This window comes from Podarcis tiliguerta (assembly GCF_965153285.1).
Source record: "Podarcis tiliguerta genome assembly, chromosome: W".
NCBI lineage: Eukaryota > Metazoa > Chordata > Lepidosauria > Squamata > Lacertidae > Podarcis > Podarcis tiliguerta.
Window position 1 is genome coordinate 11,850,677 of NC_139552.1, and position 25,072 is coordinate 11,875,748.

Below are 25,072 nucleotides of genomic sequence, written 5' to 3' on the forward strand. Positions count from 1 at the left end.
GACAAGGTCTGTGCTTCTTTTGTGGTCAGGATGTAAGACAAGACCCAGACGCACCATCCCTGCTCTACTGGAACTGGCATGGCCACTCATTGCCATCACGGACTGATAAGGGAGAGGGCTTTGAGGACTTGTTTATACAGCTGGCTTTCTGTTTATGCATTGACTCAAGAGCTCAAGTTAATGCATTTTAGAAATGCTCCCTTGGAGGAGGAAAAATGGGAATTTTGGGTCAGTTTCAAACTGACTGAACAGAAACCCATTCCTTCAATCCAAATTAAACAAACACACAGGCTCAAACGTTACCATAGTAGTCTGCATTTGACCTTGTACGAACTGAAGAACTTGTGTTCTTAGGTCTAAACTTGAGGAGTTGGCCTAAAGGACAAGAACACCAAGGGTATAACACAGATTGAAGGCAACAGCTCCCCATCACCCAGAGATGTGTCTAAATGAGAGTTTACAAAGCACATGTTGGCTGAGCTCTCTAGTTAAAGAGAATTAGAGCCATTCCCTGAGAGTAAAAGAATCCAAGTACAGTGGTACCTCTGGTAGCGAAGGGGATCCGTTCCGGAGGCCCGTTCACAACATGAAAAGAGCGCAACCCATAGCGGTGTGTCTGCGCACATGAGGGCTGTGATTCGCCGCTTCTGCACATGCGCGTGACATCATTTTGCGCATCTGCACATGCACGAGCGGCGAAACCCAGAAGTAACCCTTTCCGGTACTTCCGGGTCGCTGCAGGATGTATCCTGAAAGAACGTAACATGAAACAGACGTAACATGAGGTGTGACTGTAGTTGGAAAATCAGACCCTGTGCTAATGCTTTCATAGTTGCCTTAATGTTGTGTTAGGGAGGGAGAGAAGGGAATCATCTGCCTTAAGTGATGTTGTCCCCTTCTCATGCTGGAGCCAGGATGAAAAAAAATAATGATGGCTGGTACTTAGCTGGCTTGGAGTTTAGAACAGTCACTGTGGTATTATTATTATGCTATGCTCTATACCAAGGATGCCTCATCAAAAATGAGGAAGTGATTGGATTCTGGAACAAGGAGGTTGGCGAGTTTCAGATGTTCTCTCCTTCCCTTCCGGCATGGAGACCTGGGACAAGATCTAAATAGCTATTTTAGAACCACCCAAAGACTTGGTACAAATTAGCATGATAAATACACACACTAACCCTCAATGAGTATAGAGTGAACAGAGTGAACAGCTTCAAGTTCATCTAAAAGATGGCAAACAGCAAGTAGTTAGGGGAGGGAGAAAAGCCTCAATATTTTATCAGGATGTTTATTTAGAAATCAAATATTCCTCAAGCAGCAAGTTGGATCTAAAAGATAACACTCAGAAAACACACTCACACCATTTGTATGTTTTATTATCATACAATATCACCTTTCTGCATGGCACTTTATTAAATTAAAGGGCTTACAAATCTGTAAAGTCACACAAAGCCACTCCCGACTTCAGGAGGGGGGGGTTGCGGGCACACGTCCCCACCTACACTCTCGCGGGGCTGGCTCCAGCCCCGCGGGACTCCCTCCGGGATTTCCCAAGCAGGTTATTATTCATTAGGCGCGGGGCCAGCAAATCGGCTGGGAGAGTGGGCGGAGTCACAGGGGGCATTTAAGGTCGGGGCAGCCCTTGGCTCGCCCCTTTCTTCCTTTTCAGCTGCGACCGTTTTGGAGCTCCCGCTGCATCTTTGTTACCAATTCCCGGAGCGCCTGCTGCATCTTTGTTACCTCTGCCGGTCATTCACCGGAGCTTTTTGATTCGCGGTGCTGTTGTTTCCAGTTACTTTTTTACGGCTAATTCCTGGTGTTCTTCAAGCCATTTCGCGGAGTTACTTTGTAATTTTGTTGGCAACTTCTCCTGCCTCCTGCCGGAGCGCAAGCGGTGCCTGGATCGCCCTTTTTGTAACGCGGCTTGACTCATCCAGCCACAAGAACACAGGATCCTCTGGACCAAGCGCTCCTCCCCAGCCCTGCATCGGAGTCGCACGTGTCCCCCTTCAGCTTGGTGTTCAGGAGCGGTCGTCTGGCGTGAGCTGCCTCAGCTCTCACGGAGGTTTTTCTATTTTATACTTTAGCGGTAAAGGGGGAACGTGCTCTGCCTCAGCCTCCTTGAACGGGGGGCATCGTCAGCCTTGGCCGCATTAACTCTCACGGTCCCAACTGACGTAGGGGATTGGGGAGCGGGTCCCTGAGAACGGAAAAAGGAGGGTGTTACTGCACGACAGGGTGCGGGGCTGACAAGACTACCGGTTACCCGGTTTTCTCCGAGTTAGTGGGTAAGGCGCTCAGGCTTCCCAAGGGAGGCAGACAGTGTGGGCTCCCTCCTCGCGGCTTCAGGGCTTCCCGTCGCCAGGGCAACGGCAACCGCCGCCGCCATCTTGAGTGACCACGTGGTTGTGCAGCGGCCACCATTTTAGGTGAGACATCGGCTCACCTTTAACAGCGTTGGTTCGGCAGCCGCTTGCTTCTGCATTCTTAGCTCCTGGGGACTAGAACACTGTTATTCCCTCGGGTCTGCAAGGGGAACCAAAACCACCGGGTTCCTACCCCACGCATTAACCGAATTTGCTGCTTTTGCCTTTGAGTAATTATCACTGGATCGATTTAGGAGGGGTTTTTCTTTCTCAGGACGTGCAGTTGGGGCGGCTTGCCCAGCGCTAGGGTGCACATTGCTCCGGTGACTAACGGGGCTGCCCCCCCCTCTCCCAAGCAAGTTGGCGCTCCCAATTGATTTTTAAATCTTAACTTTTCAGAGGGGGACGTTTCATTCCTCTCCCCAGCTATAGGGGGAGCGGCATTTTCGATCCTTAAGTAGGGCAGTATTTTGGATAACTTCGCAGCGACATTATCGCTCGGTTCTGGGTGAGGAGCCGCTTTGGTTCCGGGATTGGCTAGTGCTTTTCGGGCGCAGTTGTTATTCAAGCATTAAAACAACATAGAAGAAGTTAAATAATTTAAATAATAAACAATAGCTTAAAGTAAATAAATAATATATAAATAAATAAATAGAATAATAACAATAGAATAGTAATAATAATAATTAAATTAATTTAAAAAATAATAATTAATAAATAGACCCCCCCAAAAAAAAACCCCGATAGCAATAATAAATAGATAATTTACTGCTTGGAGTTACACGCATACTGATTCTGTCACAGATAACGTAGTTAACACATTTAACAACAGGCGGTCGCATTATGGCTAACAGGGGCAATCCCCAGCTACCACAACAGGGTGGTGCGCTTGTGCCTGTTGCACCCTGTAATCCTCAAGCTGTAGCTCAATTATTCTCTGCTCTCCAATCCTTTTATGCGCAATGCAGTACTCCGGTTGCCCCGAACCCCAACATAGTGGAGGTCTCCCAGGATTGCATTCCGGACACCCCCCTAGTCAGCAGGGCCAGGCAGGACCCTCTGCTTCTACGTCCGGCTCATCTCACCCAGTGCCGGAGCTACCCAACCGGCCCCAAACGCGCTTACAGACTGCTCGCGCGCAGAAGCCGAGGTCTAGTGCCCAAAAGGGCAAGGCCAAGGCAGCTGCTCAGAAGGCAAGACCATCACGGGCCGCACATAGTAACACAAACCAGGAGGCTATTGGGGTTCCCAGTGTTTTTCAGGATACTACAACCCGGCGTAGTCCGTCTGAGGGGTCATCCTCCGAGGAGGAGCTGCCCCCGCAGCAGGCAGCGTCAACATCTACCGACCCAGCTCCAGGAGACAGACACCCACGGGGAGGAAAACGAAAGGCGAAGAAAAAGCACGTGTCCAAGAAGAGCAAGAGGAGAGACACTTCCGACTCCGAGGATGAGTCAGGTACGTCCTCTTCGGAAGGTGAGAGTGATGCCCCCTTGGAGACATACTGGGGGGAGGGGGAAGAGACGGGCGTTCCCCTGTGGGTTCATGAGAGGCGGGCCAACTCACACCGTAAAACTTTCAACGGTACCCTAGAATGGAAAGATGGGGCGTTGGTTGAGGACGTTAAGGTCGCGACTCACTCAGCCACCGATTTTATTCTGGGTAACCACCTTTCTAAGAGAAAGAGGGACAAGATATTGAATGGTGATTACGTGGATATGTTTACATTGCTACCTCCCGCACAAATTAAAGGCAAAGGGGAGAAAAGGAGACATTATGGCAGGAAAAGATACAGGTCCCCGCGGGCCGAACGCATGTTTGAGAACTGGCTCAGCAGCTACCAGGTTTTCATGGGGATAGTTTTAGGATGTTATCCAAAGCGGGGATTGCACCTTGCATCTTACCTGGCGCATGTAAGAAGGGCTCGTGAGTTAGCAGGAGATGAGGCCGCCATTGCGTACGACGAGGATTTCCGTAGGAATGCCTCGCAACTATCCTCCACGCGCTGGGATCAGAGGGACAATAACTACTGGATGGAGCACGTGGGGCCCAATATCGAAAAGAAAACTCACGATCAGGCTAAGCAAGGTAGGGTGGACCCAAAACGCCGTAGGCAATGCTGGGACTTCAACAGAGGAACCTGCCAGCGCACCTCCTGTAAGTACTTGCATGAATGTGACAAGTGCTTAGGCAATCACGCAGCTATGAACTGCTACAAGGGAAAGCAACAGCCCTTTCGTGGCGGCAGGGGTCACCTCCAACAGGGTAACAGGGGTGCCCCCTCTAGTGCCTCAGGTCCCCCCCAGGGGGCCGCAGGAAATCGTTACTAACTTATCCCTCGCTCTAGCCCAGTCCCCGGTTAAGCTCCAACCCCTGAAGACTCTCCTGAACCTATACCCTAACAGACAGGCCGCCCTCCTGCTGTGGGAGGGCTTTTCTCAAGGGTTCAGAATTCCAGTTGCCTTTACTCCCAGTTCAAGTTGCCCCCCCCCATCAGAAATCAGTTTTAGAGAGGCCTGACATTGCCATCAAAAAGATTCAGAAGGAAATTTTGGCCGGAAGAGTGGCTGGTCCTTTCGCGGTACCTCCCATCGATCAGTTGCATGTCTCCCCGCTCGGCATTGTCCCCAAAAAGGCTCCTGGCGAGTTCAGGATGATACATAACCTCTCTTACCCAAAAGGGTCCTCAGTTAATGATGCGATCCCGCAGGAGTTTTGCTCGGTGAAATATGCATCCTTCGATCAGGCAGTAAAACTGGTTCGGGCTTTCGGCAGGGGCGCCTTCATGGCCAAGTGCGACATTGAATCTGCATTTCGCCTACTCCCTGTCCACCCGGAGGACTATCGTTGGCTGGGCTTCAAATTCCAGGGATCCTATTGCATAGATAAAGCAATGCCAATGGGGTGTTCTATCGCCTGCGCCGCCTTCGAGACCTTCAGCACCTTCCTCGAGTGGGCGCTGAAATTTAAATCTGGTTCCGAAGGAGTGGGTCACTACTTGGACGATTTTATTTTGGTCGCAAGCAATTCAGACGATTGTAGGGCCCTGCTGCAGGCCTTCATGACCTTGGCAGACGAGCTAGGGGTTCCTTTAGCGAACGAGAAGACGGAGGGGCCTGTCACTTCGATGACGTACTTGGGCATAGAGCTGGACACTATCGCCCAGACTTCCCGTCTTCCTGCTGAGAAGTTGGTGGCCCTTAAGGAGCTCATTTCTCAACTTCTGCCCTTGAAGAAGGTTACTCTCAGGCAAATCCAATCCCTTTTAGGTCACCTGAACTTTGCGTGCCGCGTGGTCTCCCCCGGCCGCCCTTTCTGCGGTCGGCTGGCTAAGCTATCTGCCGGTTTACGATCTCCACATCATAGAGTGCGCCTTTCTAAGGCTGTAAAATCAGATCTCCAGTTTTGGCTGCATTTCCTAGAGGGCTATAACGGAATTTCGCTGTGGCAAGATAGCATCGCCTTGCATTCAGATTTCCAAGTACATTCAGACGCAGCAGGTTCTTTGGGGTTCGGAGTCTATTTTAGAGGTCAGTGGTGCGCACAGCGATGGCCCCCTGCATGGCAGGGAAAACCCATACTACGTGATTTAACGTTCTTGGAATTCTTCCCCATTGTAGTTGCTATCTATCTATGGGCCGATCAGTTTAAAGATCGGAGGGTATGCTTTTGGACAGACAACCAGGCAGTGGTGTCCGTCCTCAATAAGCAATCCTCTCGTTCTCCTAGAGTAGCAGCGCTCTTGCGTCATTTCGTTCTGGCCTGCCTTCGGCTAAACTTGTATGCCTCAGCCAAATTCGTACCAGGTATTGATAACAATATTGCGGATGCTCTGTCTCGTTTTCAGACGGACCGCTTTCGCTCATTGGCGCCAGATGCGCAGCAGCTGCCACAGCCGTTTCCGGAACACCTTTGGAGTATTGGCAACGAGAAGCAATAAAGGGAGTATTGTCAGCCGTTGCACCCTCAACCTTGCGATCTTATAACAAAGCGTGGCTAGATTTCACTTTATTCCGTCAGAAGAAAGGGCGGCTTAAGCCAGGCAGATCCCCAAACACGTCTGAGGTTATCGAATACCTGGTGCGCCTTCGGGACCTTGGATGCGCCCCCAAAACTCTCAATATTCACTCCGCTGCAATTTCATTCTTTTCCAAAGCATTGTTTTCTGTGGACCCTTGCGCGCACTTTGTGGTGCGCAAGATGCTGGAGGGCTGGCGCAGGTCCCGGCCACCTAGTTCCGACAACAGGAAACCAATAACCTATCTAGTACTTACCCAGATACGTAGAGAGCTCAGATCCATTTGTTGGTCTAAGTACGAGGCCAGGTTATTTTCTGCTGCATTTTCCTTCGCCTTCTTTGGGGCCCTTCGTATAGGGGAGGTGGTCTGTGAGGACCGCTCTGGTAGTAATAATAGGGGGCTCCTCCTCGAGGATGTCACCCTATCAAGTACTGAGGTAACCCTCAAAATCCGTAGCTCTAAGACCGATCAGCTCGGTAGAGGGGCCCTAATCCGTTTGCAGGCCACTATGAAGGACGGCCCTTGCCCAGTAAAGGATGCAAGGAAGTTTCTTTGCCTGAGACCAAAAACAAGCGGTCCTTTCTTCATACATATAGACGGATCTTGCCTGTCGAAACATCAGTTTACGAGGGTAATGCGCAAGGCAATAGCAACCATTGGGCTTCCACCTGAGGAGTATGCTGCACATTCGTTCCGTGTAGGCGCAGCGACCACCGCCGCGCACATGGGTCTCCCGGCGGAGAGAATAATGGACATGGGTCGCTGGAAGTCCAAGGCTTACAGGGCTTACATTCGAAAACCAAACTAGCACCCCCCCCCTTCTTAGTTCCCCGCCCTCCCCCTGACCCGGTCTCCTCCTTTCTTCTATTTCAGGTAAAAAGGTGGTGCGCGTGTGGATTGCTGGACACAGCATCGTCCACTGGGCGCGAGAGCGGGCAGCTGTCAGAGGCTGGGGCGGAGAGCTGCAACTCCCGAGCTATGTAAAGGTGTCTTGGATTGCACGTCGCGGAATGCGCTGGGTGGAATTCCTCCCAGCGGTAACAAAAAGAATTGAGGTTGCGGGTCCACCCGATGCGCTGGTCATCCAACTGGGCGAGAACGACCTGGCTTATAGAAAGGGGGTGGACTTAATGTGGAACATCATCGGTGACCTGGAGGGTCTGCGAGCCTCCTTTCCAAGTGTGACAATTATTTGGTCATCTCTGCTGGAGAGGCGCTGTTGGCGGGACGCCACGAATCCGGTGGCGGTGAATAAAGCCAGAAGGATTGTGGAGCGCTCGGTGGCGCGGAGAGTGTCTGCGATGGGTGGCCGGGTCATAGGGCACCCGGGCATCCAGTTTAGCAAGGAAGCACTCTACCGCCAGGATGGCGTGCATCTCTCGGATGCTGGTAACGATATTTGGTTGGCGGACATTTTCCAAGGCATTAGGGATTGGTTACAGGTCTGAGGGTATTGGCGGCGAGCCTGGCTCGGGTGGCGGTAGGCATTGGCCGGGGGTATTGTTATGCAAATGAGGCTGGAGGGGAGGAGCGCCATCACCTCCCCTAAATCTTGAAGGGTAGTTCGTTAAAGGACTCCGAGGGGCGTCGCCTCGTCCGAAACCTACGGAGGCTAGGACCTAAAGCGCGCTCCTGAGCGGTAACCCCTTGGGGAGCGCTCTAGGGATGTGCATCTCGGGGGGCTCCCCCTGTTGGTGTTTAACCCTTCCCGGTTAGACCGGATAGTCTGTTAGGGCCAATGCCTAAGCCAATACCTCTCTTACCTGTAATCAATAAAGTTGTGGCCATTTTCGCCCATTAACTTAAACTCTGTTGTCCGGTGTCTTTATTTACTCTTTCTGTGGGAGGGGACGGGAATTGCCACACAAAGGAGACAACAGAGGCAGGGGGGAGGGGGAAATGGAAGCAGCGCTGAACCAGGGAAGAATAGGCAATTATTCCAGTTGCATGTATACAGTACAAGGGAAGAATAAGCAAATATTGAAGTTACATGCACTTAGGTTTAGCAGGCATAAGGCATAGTATGAGAACTAGCAGGTAAATACCAAATTCTTCACAGAAGTGGGTTTTGAGGAGGAATATGAAAAAGGTAAGAGATTGGTCAGTCAGAGGCATTCTCAAAGACAATTCCAAAGAGCGCTAAAGGGGCAAGTACAGTTGTTTGAGTAACATGAGTAAGCAAACCATCAGTAAGCAAAGTTATGAGTTCCACTTTCCTGGATGGCAAGACATTGTGGCCATCACACCAGGACAGTTAGAAAGCAATCTTCAGTTTTAGGTTCATATGTGATACACATCAGAAGTAGGCTCATACAGCATAGGGGGAGCATTTTCAGTGTAAACAAAAGTAGTCCCTAACAGATGAAACACAGGACATTTGATATATTAAAATACAAGAGCAAAAAAAATAGGACCATCTGAAAGGTGGGTGGAAGCAAGAGGGGAACAAGAACCAAAACAGGGATATCAACAGTGGAACCAATAAGCAAGGGATGGGGAAGCTGTGGCCCTCCAATGATGTTGGGCCTATTGCCCACATCAGCCCTGACCACTGGCCATACTGATAGGGGCTAGTGGGAGTTAAGAGTTTAACAACATCTGGAGAGCCACAGGTTCCCTATCCCTGCTCTAAGCACACCTGGACAGCAGAAATGCCTCTGGACAGTATTCAAATGTGAGAACAGAAGACAGGGGTTACTCTCTATGCTCTCACAATGGTGAATGGGCAGCCAAGTGTGGGTGCCTCAGGATAAGTGATATAATTGCAAAGGAATTGGTATATTAAGCAGTGTTATAGAAATAAGCAAGAACTTCCTGGGAAGTGACAACTTTCTGGCTGTATGAGATCCAAATTTCAACTAGAGCACCAGCTTTCTTCTAACAGAGACCATACAAATGCTTTCAATGATGTTCACAAGCAAGGATTGAATGCAATATTCTCCCCAGTTTTATGCCCCCAGGATCAAGTACTCTGAGTTGAACTACTCCATGTTAGACCATCATGAAACATGGAGGTTTATTTAGCAATCATGGCTAATGGCAGCTGATAGAGCCACCCTTTAAGGACCTAAGAGAATCATGAATCAGATCTAAAGTCCACAGAGACATGAAAAACTTCCTTACACCAGGTCAGGCCATCTGTCCACCCAGCTCAGTAGTGTCTACACTAAGTGGCAACAGATCTCTGGAGTTTCAGACCAAAGACCTTCTCAGTCTAACTGGAAATTCCAAGGACTGAACCTAAGACCTTCTGCTACCAAACAACAAGGTTGTAACTAGCCACTCAGAGTGAACCCACTGAAATCAATATGCTTACATTAGTCATGCCCATCAATTTCAATGAACCTATTCTGAACAGAAGCAATATTGGATATAACACACATTCTCCGAGCCCAGCTTTGGCTGGGGAGGGTGGGATATAAATAAAAAATTATTATTATTATTATTATTATTATTATTATTATTATTATTATTATTATTATTATTATTATTATATAACTTTTATTAGTTTTTTAAACATATCATTTTCAACAGTAATTAAACATACTTTTACATCTTAATCAAATTTTTGACTTCCATCAATCCTGTCTGAAAATTTTCCAATCTAATCTCTCAGTATGCATTTCTTATCTTCCTTATTACATTTCAAACTCATAACCAATATCTCTATCATTTTCTACTTTGTAACACTTCGTCTATTTCTCCTTACAAAACTTATTGTAGTCCTACTAGCATAATTTGTTGATTACAGTTGCTCTTCAAATAATTCATATACCTCTTCCAATCTTCTGTAAATCTCTGGTCCCGCAGGTTTCGAATCCTTCCTGTCATTTTGTCCAATTCTGCATAGTCCATTAACTTCGTCTGCCATTCTTCTTTCATCAGAATTTCTTCTTGTTTACATTTCTGGGCTAACAATACTCTTGCCGCAGTTGTTGCATATAAAAATAATTTAACATCTTGCCTATTAATGTCCTGACCTATAATACCAAGTAAAATGCTTCTGGTTTTTTTAAGAATGTATATTTCAACATCTTTTTCATCTCATTATATATCATTTCCCAGAAGTTCTTTACTTTTTTACATTCCCACCGCATATGATAAAATGTTCCTTCTTTTTCTTTACATTTCCAAAATTTATTATTTGTCTTATACATTTTAGCTAATTTCACTGGTGTAATATACCATCTATACATCATTTTCATCATATTCTCTTTCAAAGCATTACAGGCTGTAAATTTTATCCTTTCATTCCACAACCTTTCCCATTCTTCAAGCTGTATATTATATCCAAAGTCTTTTGCCCAATGTATCATTACCGATTTCACTTCCTCATCTTTCAAATGCCATTCCAACAGTATTTTATACATTTTAGACATTGTTTTACATTCATTGTTTAATATTTCTATTTCAATTTTTTTTATCATCAAATCCTTTTTCCTTTAAAGCCTCTTTATATATTTAATTGACTTGGCGATAGTGCAACCAATCATTTACATATTCTTTAACTTCTTCATATGATTTCATTTTCCATTTATTTCCTCCCCTCCCCCCAACAATTTCTCATAGGTAACCCAATTTTTACTCATATTTATCTTTTTCACACTCATAGCTTCTAATGGAGATAACCACCATGGTGTTTTATGTTCTAATAAGTTTTTATACCTGTCCCATACTTCATATAAAGATCTTCAAAATATGTGATTACCAAATCCTTTATGGATTTTTGTTTTATTATACCATAGATACGCGTGCCAACCAAATCTATTGCCATAACCTTCCAAATCCAACAAATCTGTATTTCTTAACAGCATATTATTATTCTTATAGCACTAAGTTAGGGCGCTTGCCTCCAGGAAAATCTTAAAGCAGGACCTGAAGGCAATTTCCTTTCCTGCTTCTCTTCATTAACTTGCATTAAGTAGCAATTCAGTAACTTGCATTAAGTCTCTTAATCTGAAAACTGTATACAGTAGTATAGTAAGCCCGCATCTTACATAGGAGTTAGTTCCAGCGATCTCGCCTAAAGCCAAAATTGTAAATTGGGTTCAATGGCAGGCAAGATTGTCAAAGTCATTTTTCGCGGAACACCATGCCCTATTCAAAAAAATTTTTTGCCACACATGTAAAGCTGAATGTGCACAAGTTAAATGTGCATAAGTTGTAGGTATACTATACTGCCACTGGGGACTGCCTGGTTGGCATTGATCCATAGCAGGGCCTTCTCTGTGGCAGTTCCCTATTTGTGGAATGCCCTCTCTGGTGAGGTGCTTCTGTCTCCCTTGTACTGTAGCTAACTTTCAGGAGGAGTTTAAAAAAATGTGAAAAAATGCCTATGGCTGAATGATGTTATTCATAGCAACCCATGCATCACTAGTTCAGAGAATATTTTAAACTGTTTTTATAACTTTTAATTGATGTGTCTGTCACCATGGACTCCTTGAAAGGAAGGGAATGATATCTGCCTTTTAACTTACCATGGTTTTCAATTATCTTTTCAATGCTTTTAAACAGTCATTTCAAATGTTTTAACTGTATTGCCTCATTCATTTTACTACAAACAAATCTTGTGAAATAAGCAGGATATAAATGGAGCAACAAAAACATAACTTCCATGACTAGTGATCTCCCCTCACCTTTCAGCCAACAAACACATGCACACTTTATCCCCACAACAACAATGTGAGGTAGGCTAAAAGAGAACGACTGGCCAAAGGACACCCAATTGAGCGGCTACGGCTGAGTGAGGATTTGAACGCAGATTTCCCCCGGTCCAATGCTCCTAAATAACAACTACCACAATCTCAATGACGGCTGCCCCCCTCCGCTCTCTCAAGGGTGCCCTTTAAAGCCGTGCAGGTGCAGAGGGTGGGAGGAAGCCCGGGAAGGGAAACGAAGCCCTTACAAGGGCGCCACACTGAGGGAGGAGGCCACGTACCTGCGGAGGGGAGGAGCAGATGTCATCGCTCTCCATGGCCGGGTCTCCAAAGGCAGCCAAGGCAGCCTCTGGGGAGGGGAGAATGGAAAGGTGGGGGTAAGGGGAGGAGGTGCTAATGGTTCTTTTCCCTGAGGAGAGAACCCTGCAGGCGGGGGTGATGTCAAGGGGCAAAGTTCACAGGGGAGGTCAGGAGGGGTTACTTCCTTTTGGTGGTTTTAACGTCATTTCCGTCTAGAAGGTTTCATACTACAGTTACCTTTCCCAAGCTTGTGCACTCTCTGACTTTTTTTGGACTACATTTCCCATCAGCCCAAGTAGAGCAGTCACATTGGCCAATCAAAATGGCGATCATCCTTAAGGTTATAATCCTTGTGCGTCCCCTCCCTCCTAGAAACCTCCAGACCGAGACCCTTTTAAGTAAATTTTGACTCTGATTGGCCTCCCCTCCAATAATCTGTCAGAGAATTGGACCTCCCCTCCAATCCTCTAATTGGTGAAATGAAAATATGGAAGACAGCGATTGGTTATGCGCTTATTAGCCAATGAGAACAAGCGGCATTGTGTGCCTGAGAGAAGGGGGAGTAGTGCTGTGAGGTAAAGTAGGCCAGAGATCAACGAGGCTCAGGTCCTTTCATTTCTCCTTAGCAAGCACCTGCCTATCTATTCATGGGGCTGTTGAGCGAAGTGATGCGGGGCCTGGTGCGTGGCACAGACCGCACGGCCGCCTGGATGAGCAAGCGGGGCCCGCACAGTTTCTACAAGAGCTGCGGTGCACACCCCTTGGGCTACCTAACGTGCAGCCAGAAGTTTAAGCTGGTGCCGGAGAAGGTGCCATGCCTGGTGGTGCCGGACCTGAGCGGCTTCAAGCTGAGGCCTTACGTTTCCTACCGGGCCCCCGCCAGCAGTGAGCAGCCCCTCACGGCCCGCGCCCTCTTCCAACAGATGGTCGCCTCCAAGATTGAGAAGGACGTCAAGGCCTCTACCTTCAGCCGGCAGCAGCTGGAGAAGTACGGCTTCGAGCCGACCCAGGAAGGCAAACTCTTTCAGCTCTTCCCCAAGAACTTTGTGCGCTAGGATGGCATTGCAAGTGGAAGGAAAGCTGGTGTAACTTCCACACATTTATTAAGCAACAAAAATTTAAAGAAAAGTTTTTTAAAAACACGAAATATTCACTCTTCGCAAAACATTTCAGCTCTTAAAAGGAGCAAGACGCCAAAAGATTGGAACTAAGTGGAAACTCTGGGGTATCTTCAAGAAGTTCCTGCGTTCTTTTCATTGATGCTTGAGTCATCTCAGAGGGCTGGGTGAGCAAGCAAGGAATGTAGAAAGCCAGAGGAGCACCGCAATTTTGCCAGCTGCTGTGTTGTAAAACTATAAGGGATACATCACACATGTCAGGGAATCGGAGGCAGAGAAGGGGGAGAGAATGGGGACTTACAGAGTTAAGCCTCCGTTACTTAGCAGCTGTACTTCCTTGGACAAGGAGGGTGACAAAGGGCTGTCAGGAAGCAATGAATCAGAGAGTGGGGAGCCACTTCCGGGGCCCAGCCACCCTCGTAACAGAGGAAGGAAGGGGGTTGGGTTCAGGAAGTGGATATGCTGGAAGAAATCAAAAGCTGATTCAGTCTCTGCAACTGACTCAACATGATGCAGGCTGACTCTCAGAGCTCTTTGTAAATAGCAAGAAGAAACCAATAAATCTTGTAAATATGGCTGGATTTCCGGACTCTTATCTCTGCTAGCACTCACCAGTCATCCCTGACAGCTTGCAGAGACTCATATGCCGGGTGCTAGTAGGAGAGAGCAGATAAGAGCAATGGAGAAGCAACTGGCTGATTTACAGCAACGCAACGCCGGTCTGGAGGCTCGGGCAGAGGAACTGCATGTCAGATTGGAGGAGAGTCGAGCGCATCAAAGAGAAGCGAGAGGGGACCTGCTGGGAAGAAAAATGCCTACGCTGGTGGGTAAATTTAACGGGGATCCTCAGGAATATTTGGGATTTAAAACGGAGATGAAATATGCCCTAGAACTGCAGGGGGCTGATTTTGCTAATGATGCGCAGAAAGTTGCTTTTCTAATTAGCCACTTATCGGGCCTGGCTAGAGATTGGGTCAGGCCACTGATAGCAGCTAATAACGATGCTCTTCGGGACTTGACAAAGTTCTTTGAGGCAATGGATGTCATGTTTACACATGAGAGTCAAGTTGATATGACTCAGCAGGAGCTCTTGGCTTTGAAGCAAGGAAATTTGACTGTGTGCAGTTACTGGTTCCAGTTCGCAATGCTGGTCCACAAGCTGGGGTGGGATTTGAGTTCATAACCAGTGCAGGCTCTGTTTAAGGCCGGGCTGAATTCTGAAGTGAAAGTTGAGCTTGCCAGAGGGCCTCAACCCCAAGATATGGACGCGCTAACCAAGGCTGCTTTAGCAGTGGGTCTCAGACAGGAAGCCCATTTGCTGGAGAGAAGGCAGAGCAGAGGGCGGCGTTTCCATGGAGAACGCATTCTTGAGATGCCGGCAGAGGCTACTGAAGGTCAAAGTCAGCCAGAGCCCATGGAAATTGACTCGGCCCGCGCGCAGGAACATTCAAAGGCCCAACTGCCGAGCAAGAAGGAGGGAAAGGACTGGCAGGCGGCCAAGAAATGTTTTTTATTCCAGAAGCCAGGACTCTTTGCCAGAGTGTGTCCGGAGCGTCGTAACTGGCAGGGAATGGTGGGGGCTACGCCACAGGGAGAAGAGGAAGTGCCCCAGGTGCAGGGAAACGGGAGGGCCTGGCTGGTGGTGAACCGGGGCAACAGCCAGGTAGTAGCAGCAGCGAAGAGCCCTGACCAGGGCACTCCAAACCGGGCATAGTGGTGAGGGTGTTGCTGGAGCTCCCAAATGGCCACGTGATGGAGGTCCATGCTCTAGTGGACTCAGGAGCCAGTGCCAATTTCTTCAGCAGGGATTTTGCTGCGCAGCACCAATTGCACCTTCGGCCTTTGGATTTTCCTCTGCAAGTGACCACTATTGATGGAAGGGAACTTTTGGGAGGGGAATTGACCCATTAGACTCCTCCCATGAGGATGCAGATTTCCACGCACTCCAAGACCATTGCTTTCCACTTACCCATGTTGGCTGGTCCGCCCATTATTCTGGGTATGAGTTGGTTGGCCTTACATGATCCGGTGGTTTCCTGGCACCAGCGGTCCCTGACTTTCGGGTCGGCACACTGTTTGGAGAATTGCCTGGGAGTAGGGGAACCTTAGAATCATAGAATCATAGAGTTGGAAGAGACCACAAGGGCCATCGAGTCCAACCCCCTGCCAAGCAGGAAACGCCATCAGAGCACTCCTGACATATGGTTGTCAAGCCTCTGCTTAAAGACCTCCAAAGAAGGAGACTCCACCACACTCCTTGGCAGCAAATTCCACTGTCGAACAGCTCTTACTGTCAGGAAGTTCTTCCTAATGTTTAGGTGGAATCTTCTTTCTTGTAGTTTGGATCCATTGCTCTGTGTCCGCTTCTCTGGAGCAGCAGAAAACAACCTTTCTCCCTCCTCTATGTGACATCCTTTTATATATTTGAACATGGCTATCATATCACCCCTTAACCTCCTCTTCTCCAGGCTAAACATGCCCAGCTCCCTTAGTCGTTCCTCATAAGGCATCGTTTCCAGGCCTTTGACCATTTTGGTTGCCCTCCTCTGGACACGTTCCAGTTTGTCAGTGTCCTTCTTGAACTGTGGTGCCCAGAACTGGACACAGTACTCCAGGTGAGGTCTGACCAGAGCAGAATACAGTGGCGCTATTACTTCCCTTGAGTCAGGGGGGCCAAGATGGCGGCAACGTGCATGGGAAGGAAAGGCGGAATCCCTCCGCAATACCGAGACTTGGAGGAAGTGTTACCGCCGCACTGGCCATACGATTGCCAGATTAACCTGGTCCCGGGGGCCAAGCTGCCAGTGGGGAAGCTGTATTCCATGTCTGATCAAGAGATGCGGGAGTGGAAAGACTTTATCGACAAAAACTTTAAAAGGGGATTCATCAGGGAATCCAAAGCTGTGGGTGGCAGTCTGGTGTTCTTTGTGGACAAGAAAGCTACGAGCGAGAAGAGACTTGTAGTGGATTTCAGAATTCTCAACTCCTTGACGTAACCCGTGGCCTTCCCCATGCCGAGAATCGACGACGTTTTGGCGAGAGTGCAGAAGGGGAAATTTTTTACTAAGCTGGACCTCCGGGGGACGTAGAATCTCATCAGGGTGCGAGAGGGCAACGAGTGGAAAACCACCATGTTTACCCCGCTGGGGGCGTTCGAATATCTCGTCATGCCTTTCGGCTTGCAATGTGGAAGCCCGTGCTTCCAGGCTTTCATGCACCACATGCTGGGGCTGCTGTTGTATCGTAACTGCATTTGTTTTTTGGATGATATTCTGGTATTTTCTGACAACGAAAGGCAGCACGTGAAGGACGTGCGTAAAGTCCTGAGCAAGCTAAAGGAACATCACCTGTGGGTGAAGCTGGAGAAGTGCCAGTTCCACACGAAGGAGGTCGAGTTCCTGGGCTACAGGTTATCGGATAAGGGTCTGGCAATGGATCCTGAGAAGGTGAAGGCTGTGGTGGAATGGAAAAGCCCAAAGACCAGGAAGGATGTTCAACGATTCCTGGGTTTCAGCAACTTCTACAGGAAGTTCATCAAAAACTTTGCGCAGTTGACGGTGCCCATAACGGACTGCCTTAGTGGGAAGAAGAAGTTTATGTGGACTGAAGCGGCACAAGAGGGATTTGAGAGGCTTAAGAAGGTTCAAAATCAAATTTTATTAAACGGTCACAGACCAGATTAACTCGTACAGCTAGTCAGCGAAACATAACACCAGAAAAAACAAAGGACAATTTCAATACAGATTAGGCCATAACAGCAATTTAAAATTAGGCAGCATGAGTGGAATTAAGTATTTGCCTGCATATTGACATTGGAAAGCTCTTGTTTCCTGCGCCTAATAGCGGCTACGCAGAATTTGGCAACATTGATCGTAATTTCAGGAACTTTATCTTCTACCAAGGCTCTCATACGTTGGAGTTCTGGTTCATTTTTAAGCTTTTGTAGAACTGGGGCAATAAAGGTCAGGCGTAGATCCTCGTAGTAACTACAGTGCAGCAATACATGCAGACTTGTTTCCACTTCCGATGAGCCACATGGGCAAACACGTGACTCATATGGTTTGCCCTCATATCTGCCTAGCAGCAGGGCAGAGGGCAGAACGTTAAATCTGGCCAGGGTAAAGGAGTGTCTGTACTTAGGTATTTGTAAATCAGCCAAATAATTTGCAGGTGAGAACCCTCTCCCAAAGTCTCTAATTGTGGCATGTTTATCCATTCTGCCCATATGACATTGCAGCTCTATGTCCCTAATGCGTTGGAGCACTTGACTTCTGGCTCTCTCATATCCTGCCGCTATCAAGATCTGCGGGGAGAATCCCAAGCTTCTTATCTTTTCAAACAGGGAAGCTTTCCAGGTAGAATGAAAGGTGTCTAAGAGTGTTAAAGGAGCCAAACCGGCCGGGGGAAAAATAAGTTTTAACCAGTAGTGTATCTTTAGAATCCACAACCGTGCGTTAACGGGTGGTTGTCCAACTTCTAAGCGGACAGCTATATTAGATACACAGGGGGGGATCCCCAATAAACACCGATAGAATTTTGTTTGAAATGTCTCCATAGGCGCAAAATTTTTAAAACTGCAAACCTGGGATCCATAAGTGAGTTGTGGGAGTATTTTTGCAGCAAAAACCTGGGAGGCCGCCGGAACGTATTTACCCCCTTTCCCGTGAAAAAATCTTGTGAGGGCTTTATTGGCCCTTCCTGCGTTGGCAATGGCATTTTTCATCTGTTGGTGCCACGAGACACTTTCCTGAAAAGTTATTCCCAGGTATTTGAAAGTTGCTACCTGGTCAATAGGTTGTCCATTAATTCTCCATTTGTGTTTCCTTCTTTTTTTTTGAAAACACCATAATTTTAGATTTGCTGTAATTTATTGATAGTTGTTCCGCTTGACAATAGTCAGCAAGTGATCTCAATAGCTTCCTCAAGCCAACGCAGGAAAAGGAGAGTAGAACTGCATCGTCCGCATACAGAAGCACCGGAAGGGGCATACCTGCCAGTTTGGGAGAGTGTGCATTTTCTTTCACCATATTTACTGCTAGAGAGTTGATATAGAAATTAAATAGCGTTGGCGCGAAGACACATCCTTGTTTAACCCCGTAGTGTGTTTGAATTTCTTTAGTTAAATGGCCTGATCGATCGCATCTTACCCTCACCCTGGTGTTTTCGTATAGATCACGGATAAGGCGTAGTAAGCGTTTATTGAAGTTGAAAATTAAAAAGGGTTTAAAAGGGAGGTTGGTGGGAATATTCAAAAATAAGGAGAAGGGGGTGAAACTGTCGTAGTAAAATGTCTAATTTGGGAAAGAAAGGGATGGAGGGGACACCATCAGATAGAAAGGGGTCCAAACAGGAAACAGAGTTTAAAGCAGAGATTTTGAAAATGTTTGCTGAAATTAAGCAGAGTGAGAAAAATTTGGAATCAAAATTGGAGCAAGTGGATAATAAAATTGGAAAAATGGATAAAAAAATTGATGAAACAGTAAATGAGTTGAAAGGACAATTGAAGGAGGTGGCCAAAAGAACACAATCGTTGGAAGAAGGAATGAAGAAGACAAGATCAGAGATGAAAGATGTCAGAAAGGAGGAAGAGAAAATGAAAATGGAGATGAGAGAGTTAAGCAAAGCACAGGAAGATATGAAGGATTTAATTGCTATGAATGAACTCAGGCAGAGAGAAGTGAATTTGAGACTCAGAGCGGTACCAGAGACACAAGGAGAAAATATTACAGATAAGCTGATTTCAGAATTAGCACAGTGGTTAGAGATACCAGTCGAAGAGATGGCAAAAACAGTGCAAAGTGCATTCAGAATGAGAGTAAAATCAACAAAAGCAAGGAGATTTACGGGAGATTGCCTAATTACATTTAAAGATAGAGAAATGAGGAATACAATTTTGCAGAAGAACAGAGAGAAAAGATTGAGCATAAACGGGAATTACATAATTATATTCAAAGATGTTCCGATTAGACTACTTAAACGAAGAGACCCTTATAAACCATTGGTTCAAACGCTGAAGAAAAACAAGATTGATTTTAGATGGGAGTTTCCGGAAGGGTTAGCATTTGCATACAGAGGTAAAAGACATAGATTGACAAGCCCGGAAGAGATGGGGAAATTTCTGAGAAAATATAAGGAGTTAAAATTGGAGAAAGAAGAAGACAAAGGAGCTGACGGAGGAGCATCAGGCAGATCAGAAGAAGAGGAAGAAAAAGAGAAGGGGAAGAAGACAGACGAAGAAGAAGAGGAGGAAGAAGAAGAAGCTAAATTATAAAATTATTTAAAAATTATTAAAATTAAAATTTGGAAGATATGGCGCTGAAAATTTGGAATTGGAACATTAATGGAATGAATGACAAAAAAAAGAGAAACAGAATTGAACAATTTTTGAAGAAGAAACATTTAGATATAATTTGTTTGCAAGAAACACATGTGGCAAGAAGACAGAAAAAGATATTGATTAATAAAAGATTGGGAAATGAATTTATATCTTCAGATAAACAAAAGAAAAGAGGAGTGGTCATCTATATAAACAACAAAATCGAAGCCCAACAAATATTTAAAGATGAAGACGGAAGGATAATTGTGGTTCGAATCAAATGGCAAGGAGAAAATTTAATCATAGTCGGGATCTATGCACCTGATGGAAATAAGACTGAGTTCTACAAAAATCTTGGAAGAAAAACTGTTTCAATATATGGATCAGAAAATAATAATAATGGGAGATATGAATGGGGTGATTTCATTGGAGATGGACAGACTCAGAGATGGAGCAAGCAAAGAAGGGAAATTACCGAAATCTTTTTTCCCGATGATGAAGAATTTGAACTTGATAGATATTTGGAGACTCAGACACCCATTGGACAAACAGTTCACTTACTATTCGGAACCGAACCAGTCAATGTCTAGAATAGACCAAATCTGGATTTCAACAGAACTCACCCGAAGAACCCAACAAATTGAGATCCAACCGAAGGTGATTTCAGACCACAACCCAATAAAATTTGAACTGAAAGGAAACAAGGAAAGAACCTTCAGATGGAGGATGAATGACTATCTATTAGACGACCAGGAAGTTGTAGAAAAAGCACAGAAGAAATTGACGGAATACTTTGTGGACAATTGTAATAAAGGCACAAAAATAAACGTAGTTTGGGATGCAAGTAAAGCAGTAATGAGAGGATTTTTCATTCAACAGAATTCAATCAAGAATAAAAATAGGGGAAAAGGGAAAAAAGAAATTTTGAAGCAAATAATGGACAACAAACAAAAACTAATCAAGCATCCGAACAATAGAAAGGCAAGAGAAAACATTAAAATATTACAAAGCCAATTTGCAATGATAATAAATAAAGAGGTAGAGTGGAACATCAAAAGACTGAGACAAAATAACTTTGAACATGCGAACAAATCTGGCAAATGGTTGGCCTGGCAAATTAAAAAAAGGAAAGAACAAAGCACAATAAATAAAATTATGGTTGAAGGAGAAGAGATAGTCAACCCGAAAGAGATTAGAAAAGGGTTCCTGGATTATTACAGAGGACTATATAAGAAGAAAGAAAGAAACAATCTGAGAAAAATAGAGAGATATTTAAAAGATAAAAAGGTGCAAAAGATCCCGACTGAGAAAAAACAGTGGTTAAATACCCCAATAGAAACTGAGGAAGTAAAGGAAGCTATTAAAGATCTGAAAAGGGGGAAAGCTCCAGGGCCAGATGGATTCACCGCAGGATACTATAAAGAAATGAAATCTATTGTACTAACGCCGTTGAAGGAAGTCATGAATAACATCTTAAAAGAAAGAGACATCCCAGAAACTTGGAAAGAAGCATTTATTACATTTCTACCAAAACAGGACTCAGACTTAACCCAAGTTAAAAATTACAGACCGATCTCACTGCTGAACACAGATTACAAAATATTTGCAGGAATACTTGCGAAGAGATTGAAAAGAATACTACAAGACTATATTCATAAAGATCAAGCTGGTTTCCTTCCAGGCAGGCAGATGAAAGATAACATAAGAAATGTAATCAATATAATGGAATATCTGTCTGTCAGGATTGAGAAACAAGCTATGATGATGTTCGTAGATGCAGAAAAGGCATTTGATAATATAGCTTGGGACTTTATGTTGAGAAATTTAGAACATATGGAAATCGGAGAAGAGTTCTTTAATGGAATCAAGGCAATTTATACAGAACAGAGAGCTAAGCTCATAATAAACAATGTTATCACAGAAGAATTGAAAATCTCTAAAGGAACAAGACAAGGATGTCCACTTTCACCACTACTATTTATAACGGTGTTAGAGGTCCTTCTGAATTCAGTAAGACAAAATGAAAATATAAAAGGGGTAACGATAGGACAAAACGAATACAAAATCAAAGCATTTGCAGATGACCTGGTGGTAACAATAGAAGAACCAACAATTACGGCTAAAGAAGTCATAGAGGAAATGGATAAGTTCGGAGAAGTGGCAGGTTTCAAGTTAAACAAGAAAAAAACTAAAATGATTGTAAAGAATATGGACCAAAGTGCAATCGAAACAATGCAACAACAAATTGAAATAGAAACGGTTAAAAAGGTGAAATACTTGGGAATATGGCTAACTCCGAAAAATATTGATTTATTCCAAAACAACTATGTACCAGTGTGGAATGCAATTAAGAAGGACCTGGAAGTGTGGGGAAGAATGAAATTCTCATTTTGGGGAAGAATATCTATAATCAAGATGAATGTGTTGCCAAGAATGTTGTTTCTGTTCCAGGCTATCCCTATAATTAAGGGGATTAGTCTGTTTAAAGAATGGCAAAGAACAATTTCAAGATATATATGGCAGGGCAAAAAGCCGAGAATACAATTTAAACTTTTAACAGATACAAGACAAAGAGGAGGCTTTGCCCTGCCCGATTTGAAATTATACTATGAGGCATCATGTCTTTGCTGGTTGAAAGAATGGATAAAACTAGAGAACAAGGAACTGTTAGACTTAGAAGGATATGATAATAGATTTGGTTGGCACGTGTACTTGTGGAAAGATAAGAAAAAAGTACATAAAGGTTTTGGGGACCACATCTTCCGGGGTCCATTAATTGAAGTTTGGGATAGGTATAAAAACCTATTGGAACCTAAAGTACCACACTGGTTATCACCATTAGAGGTTATGAGTGTAAAGAAAACCAATAAGAGAGGTGATTGGGCAACATATAGCCAATTGTTAGTGAAAGAAGGAGGAAAATGGAAAGTGAAACCATATGAACAAGTTAAAAAGCATGTATATGATTGGTTGCATTATTACCAGGTAAATGAAATGTTTAGGAAAGATGCAAGAGAATGGGGCTATGCAGATAAAGACTCAACATTCCAGTCAGAAATAGTAAATAAGGAGGCTAAAATTCTGTCAAAAATGTATAATTTGTTGTTAGAATGGAATCTAAAAGACGAAGAAGTAAAGTCGGTTATGATACGTTGGGCCAGAGACTTTGGTTATAATATACAGTTTGAAGAGTGGGAAAAACTATGGAAGGAGAACTTAAAATTTACAGCATGTATGGCATTAAAAGAGAATGTGATGAAAATGTTCTATAGGTGGTATATTACACCGGTAAAATTGGCAAAAATGTATAAGACCTGTAATAAGTGTTGGAAATGTAAAGAAAAAGAGGGCTCTTTTTACCATATGTGGTGGGAATGCAAGATAGTGAAAGACTTCTGGGAAATGATATATAATGAGTTGAAGAAGATTTTGAAATATACTTTTACAAAGAAGCCAGAGGTCTTTCTGTTAGGTATTTTGGGAAAGGAAATTAAGAGAAAGGACAGTAAATTTCTCCAATATGCAGTGACTGCAGCAAGAGTGTTACTGGCACAAAAATGGAAACAACAGGAAATACCGACAATAGAAGATTGGAGGTCTAAGTTGTTAGACTATGCTGAACTGGATAAGATGACTGGAAAGATTAGATACTTAAGAGACCAAAAGTTTACAGAAAACTGGGGGAAATTTGTTAAGTATCTGGAGAGTATAAGTGATGGTCAGATAACGCTAGAAGGTTTTAAAAGAGCACTGTGAATATATGAGAGACATTGTTAAAAGGAAGGAGAGGGAAAAATATAACCAATGACAATGGTAAAAAAGGAAATGCGGAAATTAATAGGGACTACGAAAGATTTACGGAAAAGCTGAAAGAAGTCCAAAATCAAAGACTTGGAAATTGAAACGTGAAATGTGAAAATAATGTATGTTTTGTTTTGTTCTGTTTTGTTATAAATTAATAAAAATTATTTATATATAAAAAAAAAGAATTTAAGATTGGCTTTTTCATAGTCGAGTCTTTGTCAATTATTAGCTAACGTACTTTTAGGGTTTGTCGCTTTGTGTATCGGTCGCCTATCGTCTTTGAATGGTGGGCTATCCAGCCGCTCTATGATTTCAATAGGTGGATGCAAAGTGCTCACGTTTGTGAACACCGGATCTTTATTATGCATAAATTCCTTCTGTGGATATTCTATTGCGGCCTGATTTTGGCCCAATTCTGATTCATCTAGGTATCTCATTTTGTCCCATACGTCTGGTAGGGTCACCTTAGGGATATTTCTCCTTCGGGGGGATAGTTGAGTGCTCTCCTTGAAGGGTGGCACAATCTCTCTTGGTGGAAAGTTAATCTCCGCTTTAATCTGAAGGTTACGTGTTGTGGTCTTTTTTTGGTCCCCCTTAATAACCTCGTTGCCTGAAGCTCTCTCGGCCAGCTTATCTCTTAGCTTGTCTAGTCTTCCCAAGATGTCAGTTTGTATTAATGGTGGGAACATCCAGAATTGGTCAATTAGGATATTTTCTTCCATAGTAGGGAAATCCTCACCTTTGCTCACAAGGCATTGTGGGATTCTGTTTGTCAGGCCAGAATTTTGAGAGTTGTTTCCCCTTTCTAAGATTTGCCTGCTTAGTTTTCAAAAGGGGGCTCAAAGGAGCCTTATTTTCAAAGAGCCTAAGTATTATTATCCGTGCTTTTAAAAGGGCAGGTCTTGACCTAAAAATAAACTTGGCCAGGTTCTGATCCCTAAAAGTGGTCAGTGCTCTCACTGAGTGACCATCATAATGTAGATATTCCACCGAGGTGATATCATTAGAATTAACCATTCCTGGCAGCATGTCATTTAGGCTAGATACAAAGTTCATTATTCGTTGTTTCCCTGTAAGGAAGCCCTTAGGCTTCGGGAAGTTCGTGAATACCAATTTTAGGGGATTTAGGATCAAATTCCAATCTCTTTCCTGACTGGAGGCTTGCCAGGACTGAAGGGGGGTATCATCTATACTGCACGCTTCCTCTTCCCTGCTGTTCGATTTGCTAAGTGTTTTATTGCCTTCATAGGTAGAGGCCTCTACTTCCGCAGTATCGGGTTTGCTAAATAGTTGGTTATCCAGGGACTGAATTGTTACTTCTGCTTTCCCGCTTGCTACTGGAGTCGGCCTTGGCGAGACCTCCTTAGCCGGTTGCTGTGCAACTATCTTTGTTTCTCTCTTTTTACCCTTCTTAAGAAGGTTATTGCATCCGAGGAGCAGCTACTGCACGTCAACCCCGACCTGCCGCTGCGGGTGGAAACTGATGCTTCTA

General features: G+C 44.8%; 2 protein-coding genes across 2 annotated transcripts in view; one reads left to right on the top strand and one right to left on the bottom strand.

The window, feature by feature from the left end:
• Positions 1-25,072, bottom strand: part of LOC310668861 (ubiquitin-conjugating enzyme E2 A) — a 420,054-nt gene that overhangs the window by 314,241 nt on the left and 80,741 nt on the right. The window lies entirely within an intron of this gene.
• LOC310668865 (large ribosomal subunit protein mL41-like) lies at positions 12,895-13,710 on the top strand. Its single transcript, XM_083422226.1, has one exon. It carries the CDS (start codon positions 12,990-12,992, stop codon positions 13,395-13,397), a length of 408 nt encoding a protein of 135 aa, XP_083278352.1. The 5' UTR covers positions 12,895-12,989; the 3' UTR covers positions 13,398-13,710.

What these genes read in the sequence shown, in the direction of transcription:
- LOC310668865 (XM_083422226.1), top strand. Translation starts at nt 12,990, where the DNA reads ATGGGGCTGTTGAGCGAAGTGATGCGGGGCCTGGTGCGTGGCACAGAC.